Source organism: Theobroma cacao, chromosome 4 (genome assembly GCF_053813885.1).
Source record: "Theobroma cacao isolate CCN51 chromosome 4, ASM5381388v1, whole genome shotgun sequence".
In the NCBI taxonomy this organism is placed as follows: Eukaryota; Viridiplantae; Streptophyta; class Magnoliopsida; order Malvales; family Malvaceae; genus Theobroma; species Theobroma cacao.
The window spans coordinates 40213526-40220219 of NC_142642.1; the positions used below are offsets into that span (position 1 = coordinate 40213526).

The 6694-nt window shown below is 39.3% G+C and overlaps 1 protein-coding gene across 1 annotated transcript; it reads right to left on the minus strand.

Moving 5' to 3' along the window:
- Positions 1-257: 257 nt before the first annotated feature.
- On the minus strand, positions 258-5436 carry BXL1 (beta-xylosidase 1). Its single transcript, XM_007035682.3, has 7 exons — positions 4972-5436; positions 3150-3428; positions 2532-2701; positions 2328-2425; positions 1862-2212; positions 1332-1745; positions 258-1240 (listed from the first exon to the last, which is right to left on the minus strand). Exons 1-7 carry the CDS (start codon positions 5392-5394, stop codon positions 645-647), a joined length of 2331 nt encoding a protein of 776 aa, XP_007035744.3. The 5' UTR covers positions 5395-5436; the 3' UTR covers positions 258-644.
- Between the last annotated feature and the right edge of the window lie 1258 nt (positions 5437-6694).

Below are 6694 nucleotides of genomic sequence, written 5' to 3' on the forward strand. Positions count from 1 at the left end.
GAGAATTCAAGTTTCCATTTCAGATTGGAACTAGTAAAACTAGACAAACAAATCCCATTTATTCAAAGATTCTATCTTTATTTTCATAAACGTTGAAGAAAAACAAAGAGAAAGAGACGGACAAAGAATTATTAGTACTATTTTTTTTTAAGTAAAGATTGGTTCGGAACCATTTTGAAATTTAAACTTATTGACCAGTTCTTTCATGGAATTTGATAGGTTGTTTCAATGGAGAAAGAGAGATGGAATGAGCTAGGTAATGCAATTGTACTTGTATATATTTCCTTTGAACAAGAGCTGAAGTACAAACTTTTTAAACAAGCATACAATACCAAGGCCCGAAACCAGCAAAAGCTTGGGCTGGTTTCTTTCTATTATTCATTGACCAATTCTATTTTTCAATCAATTTTGTTTTCTTTTTCTGTAAAAACAAAACAGATTGGGGGACTCAATGCCTAGTCTATAAGGAAACTTATAATTCTTGACCACTTTCTTCCCTTTGGGATTGAAGTGGAACTCTCTCCAATCTTCGAGATTTTTCTCATATGATTCGAGAGAGGATTTACTGAGAATACTTGTAATAATAATAATTAACTTAATTTTTCTTTTCTGTGGATTTCTGTGATGTCCTAACTCCTGAGAGTCTAGGGCTTGGTGCCCTCCAAATTTGCTTGGAGAGAAATAGAATGCTCGAGATCCCCAATGTGTAAACTATGTGCACCCATGGGAATTCTTCGAATTCCCAATTCATCAACTATAGAGAGGTGTTTGCAGGCATGAATGTTGATTTCGACTCGTTGTTGAGACCCGGCGAGGACATGAACTCTATGGAAACCTATCAGTTGCTTGTTCGGAGACCATTTTCCGGCAGGCGGTGTGGAGAAAACGAGCAAGGTGTGAGTTCCATCAATGGTGCCAGTGTTTTGCACATCAATGTGGAAGGGTAATGAGAGTGAGTCGCAATTGGCATGTTTCACCCTGACGGCATTGCTCGAGAAGGTTGAGTTTGTGGTGGCATAGAGATTGGTGTTGAGAGGGACTGAGAGCTCGGTTGGAGCTTGGGCTAAAGAGTGTTTGAAGGTTGTATAGCTCATGCCATGGCCGAAAGGAAATACCACGGGACCTTTGTAGAAACGGTAGGTTCTTCCAGGGTAGCCTCTGGATGGCCTCATGCCCATGTTTGTCATTGGCACTTTGGCTACATAGTCTTGTGGATACCATGTCATTGGCAGCTTTCCTCCTGTGAAAGAAAAAAATGATCAAATTAGCTAGGAAACTGGGAGAATTGACATCAAAATGTCCAACATATTGATGGAATCCTGAAAGATTACCTGGATTGGTTGTTCCAAATAAAACATCTGCAATTGCAGCACCTCCAGCTTGGCCTGGATAACCAGCCCACAAAATGGCAGTCACTCGAGGATCATTCTTAGCAAATGACACATCAATTGGACCGCCTGACATCAATACCAACACAGTAGGGCCTCTAGAGGCTCTAGCCACTCTTGAAACCAGCTCTTGCTGGCGTCCAGGTAAGAGCAGCCCTGCCCTGTCCCTGAATTCTGCTTCAATTGATTGGTCAAGCCCCATAACAAGTACAGATGCGTCAGCCTGGCGAGCGGCAGCTTCCGCGGCTCCAAACAAATTGTTTGCTTTGCAGGCAACATTTGAGCACCCTGCCTGGTGAATGGTTCTAGCGTATCTTGAAATACCTTGCAGGGGACTGGTATAACCACATGCGACACCTGCATCGAAGGAAAAAAGAATGATCATGAACTTTGCTTTCATTTCGAAATTTCGAACCTTGAAGCAATCAAATTATTCATAGTGCTTGAAGAACTACTAGGACAATGGATTGTACCTGCATAGTTTCCTATCATTGTCACAGTGACATCAGAGTTGGGTCCAACAACTGCAACAGTGCGATGACGTGCAGTGGACAATGGCAGGGAAGGCCCAGAATTCTTCAGCAAAACTATGCCTTGTCTGGCAGCCTCGAGAGCCAGCTGTTGGTGAGCCGGAGTGCACACATCTCTTGGACCTAGGTTCCCATATGGTTGGGCTGATGGCTCACCATCAAACATGCCGAGCCTCATTTGGACTGTAATAGTGTTGGCCAGGGCCATGTCAACATCAACCTCAGCCAACAAGCCCCTCCTTACAGCCAGGTCTGTGTACACTGCCAAAAATGGCCCACAATCCAAATCCAAACCTGAAAAATAAACAAAGCCCACGAACAATAAGAACAAATAGAAAAGATGAAGCTTAAAAACACTAAAAATACAAATGATAATGATGCAGGGTCAAATGTTGAAGTTGGAGCTGACCTGCTTTGATGGTAGCTGCAGCTGACTCTTCCGGGGTTGTTGTGTAATGTTGAGTATCATACATCACCCCAACCGAATCACAATCTGACACAATATACCTAATCAAACCAACAAAACCCAATCAGAGAAAATCAGAAAACAGAAAGTATGAAAAACACAGATATGTTTGAGGTGTAAAATTAAGTTGTCAGAATCGGAACAAACCCGTTAAGGTGCCATTGACCACGGATGGTACCCTTGAGTAGGTCTGGGTCTGCGCAAGTGGGCTTCCCATTGACTTGATTGTAAGAGCACATAACACTCGCAACTTTCCCTTCCACCACACATGCTTTGAATGGCACATCGTATGTGTCCGCCAGGTCCTGCTTGCTAACCTGCATCCACCATCCATATTACATTTTCAATTCTAGCTTGAATCTAAGCCCTCCTATTTTCCCAGTCCTGTCGCTATTCTCAACTGCTGAAGATGGCGTGTGACTGCCAAGATGGTCAAAGGTAAACGATTTGTAATTTTTAGGCTAATTGAATAGTCCTGATTCCATGGCTAACTCCTGCTAGGTGCTAGGTGTAAATGCTATAAGATCCTTGCAAGCTAAGCAGCATTCATTTTCAATTTCTTGCAGAGAAACGGACAAAGGAAAGTTGCCTAGCTGTTGAAACTTTTCCAGGTTTGAGTACAGTATTCTGATCAGAAAACCAGGTAAGCAGCCGAAAGAGAATCCAAAAAAACAAATTTAAAAATGGCTCCTTCTGTAGCAAACATATATGTACTTTATTAATTTCCTCTAGAAAGTTAGAAAACAACTGGGTACGTATTCTTACCCTGGCATTGAAATGGTATCGATCCACACCATTCCAATTATCAAGATCATAAGCGGTGTAATGCTTACAGCAGGCTGCAACTTTGAGCCGGTTCCCAGTGGCACTCTGGAGCCCCTGGACGTAGCGGGCGGCGTACTTACCGGCTAAGACGGGGTCTTCACCGGGAGTCTCTTGGCCTCGGCCCCATCGTGGGTCACGGAATATGTTGACATTGGGGCTCCAGTATGTCAAACCAGCCATCCCTCCATTGTACATTGCTCTAGCTTCATCCGAGACCACCTGCACCCCACCAGTATATGTTCCATGAAATAGTACAAACTAAAATTATTAAATTACCATAATTAATTAATTAATAATAATTTAATTGAACATATGAATATTTGATTCAATAGTCTTCATTAAACAAATAAGATTCGGATTCTCAATTTTTTAATCTTTAGTATAAGTATCTATTCATTGGATTACGATAACATAAGAAATGTATAAATCAATTGCTTTTGCCTCTAATACTCTAGTTAATTAAATTAACGGTAAAACTTTTAATTATAAAAATAAATTAAATGAGAAAAAAAGTAAAGTAGGTATGGGGTTAACCTTTTTTGTTTCTTTTTTTTTTATATATATTTTTTTCTCTTTTGAAGATTATGGGTTGCTAACGTAGCCGTAGCTAAGATGTATACGCAAAATTAACTCCTTTTGCAAGTTGGTCTCCAAAAACTCGTTACCATCACTATCGGTCACCCACTGTTAGGTTTTTTTCTACTTGGCTCTGGCTAAGGCCACTTATCTACATATCCAAAAAGGCTAATTTGACACTCAACTTTCTCTTTGAAACTTGAATACACAATTCTTGTCACTTCTTCTTTGATGCTTTCAATTTCTGGGTTTGAAAAGCTTTCCCCTAGTTTGTTAAGTTCCAGACAAAATAGATATGGAAAATCGAAAGCAAATGAGAAAAAGAAAGCTCAACGGTTGACGAAAAAAAATTTTTCATTCAAACTTATTATTAATATTGTAAAGAATTTTATCATGGAAAAAGGGGCCAAATCCAACAACCCCATTATGTATTTTGATCATCAGCACCATAATTACAAAGCAGACAAGGACAAAGATTGAAGGGTGCATGGTCATATCTCTTGATCATGGTAATTACTATTAAGATTAGATATAAAATTATTTTTTAACAAACTTTTAGGTAAATTAGTAACTTGAGTTATGCATGTTTGGAATAATTTCTTCTAGATAATTAATACTAGTAAATTGGTTGGAGATAGTGACAAACTTTTTGCATATATTCATCACCCAACTCTCAAAGGACTCTTCCTTTTTTTTATCCAAATTTATGGGCAGATGAGTTAAATTAAACTAACAAAGTGGCCCATTGGCCAAGGCTTTTGACGACTTTGGGAAAAGCAGGGGTAGTATTTGGGAGTATAGAGGGTGACCCCCCTACTGTTTGCAACTTTTGTCTTAGTGAATAAAATAACCAAACTCTGGGTATGGGCCAAAAGCTAAAGCCTAAAAGAGACTAATTGGAAAATTAAGTGTCCCCAAGGTAGCATGTGCCCGTGCCTATTTAGAAAAATAACGAAACCAACATCTAATTACGTGTAAAAGTTGAAAAATACTTCACAGATTATGAGCTGTCATGAAAATAAGAAATTTAATATATGACTTTACCCGTTACGAAGTATGAATTTATATTTGATGTATTATCGAATAATATTAAGATGATAATATCACGGTTGTTAAGATTATGATAGAACGACGGAAAATGATTGACTAAGCATATTATTATGCGTTTTAAATGAATGATGTTTACCCGTCCGATTTGCTCCCAGAGGGATTCATTGAAGGAAGCAGCGGTGGTGATGACTTGAGGGAAGCTGGTGGCACCAGGGACGGCACCACCAAACTTGGCCCCAGGACCCACATTGGACACCCCATGAAGGGCCTCGGACCACCACTCGTAGCCCTGAATCCCCAGCCTAGGCACGGCGGCGGCATTGTTCACCAACAGCCTTATCTTCTCCTGCAACGTCAACCTCCCCAGCAAGTCCCTCACCCTCACATGTAACGGCAAATTCACCCTGCAGAACCTCAAGCTCCTCGTCAACCCGTTCCTCGGGTCGCAAGCGAAAGGAGGACGAGATTCCACCAAAGAAATGACAGAAACCAGGTAGAGGAGAGTGATGAGAAGCAGTGGGAAAAGTCTAAGAGATTCTCTAGACATCTTGGAACCCATTCAAGTTCTCTTCAGGTTCTTGGTGTGTGAGCTTGAAGGGAAGGCTTGAAGGTGTATATATAGGGGGAAACGGGTGATGCTAACAGGGTTGATGATTGGATTTCCACGTCAATGAAGAGCTAAAGCAAAACACAGACACACACACACACACAAAGCAACTGATTAGTGAGAAATGGATATATCAGAAAGTAAGTAAGTAAGACACGCAGCTGGGAGCATAGTTTGGGGGCAAAACTGAGCTAAACATGGGCTATAGTAAACGAGTGAGAAAAGCGAAAAAGGAAGGTAGAAAAATAACTATATTAGCCATAACCTAGCAGAAAAGAAAGCATTACATGTTTGACGTTGAGCTAATAGTTAAAAACTAAGAGAAGAGTGGTCACGGACCAGAGAATCTTTCTGATCTCTCTCACCTCACGTTAGCCGCACTTTGAATGAAAGCAAAATTTGTTGTTTTGAGTTTTTCTTTCTTTCTTTCTTTGCTTCATATTATAAAAAGAAAGTACCACTCTTCACATTATTGATTATTAATGTAATACATACATTTTTAACCATCGAAATTAGTTCGATTTTCATTTTTCAGCATTACGTGTAACATACACGATACACGATACCAAGGAAAGTCGCAAGGGCACAGATTATCTAATTTTGACATAAGGAGGTAGTAACAATAAACAACTATATCAACATAATTAAAAAAATAAATAATAGAAATTATTAAGAAAATTGAAGTCAGAAATTAAAAAAAAAAGGGTCAAAACATCTGACTCATTCAGAGGGGTCTAAAAGAGAAAATGCATGCAGTTGTCTTTGGATTGGTCTATTCCAGGGGCTGAGGGGTTTATTTCTGGCACTGAGGGGACTGTAAAAATTTTCTCAAACACGTGAATTTACTGTGCTACATGACATAATGACACCATAAAAAAGAAGATCTCGTGACTTGCGTAAATATATATATATATTTACCTAACACAAAACATGAGCTTTTGTCTCATTGTTTCAGACTTTATTTACCCAAAAGTCTTCAAGTATATATTTTCAATTATTTGTCTGCAAGCTAATTTTTTTCTTTTTGGACTTACCATATATTTTTGGGATATGGTTGTTGGCAGATGAGATAATAGAGATAATATATAGAAAATTGTAGAATGCCATGAAGAAATTGTCTGATTGGTTGGAGGGGGAGAGGGGGACCCATAAATTTTGAAGAATATTGTTCTCTCTTTTATTTAGACTATGATCAAAGTTAAGGAAATGTTCCATCCCGCAAATGGGATACTTCTTTTCTTTATCAAATTCC

Excerpts from the sequence above, each read along its gene's own strand:
- BXL1 (XM_007035682.3), bottom strand. The coding sequence starts at position 5,394 with ATGGGTTCCAAGATGTCTAGAGAATCTCTTAGACTTTTCCCACTGCTT. Across the intron at positions 3,429-4,971 it reads TCTGGGAGCAAATCGGACGG|GTGGTCTCGGATGAAGCTAG; the intron begins GTAAACATCATT and ends GGTGGGGTGCAG. Across the intron at positions 2,426-2,531 it reads GGTCAATGGCACCTTAACGG|GTATATTGTGTCAGATTGTG; the intron begins GTTTGTTCCGAT and ends TGGTTTGATTAG.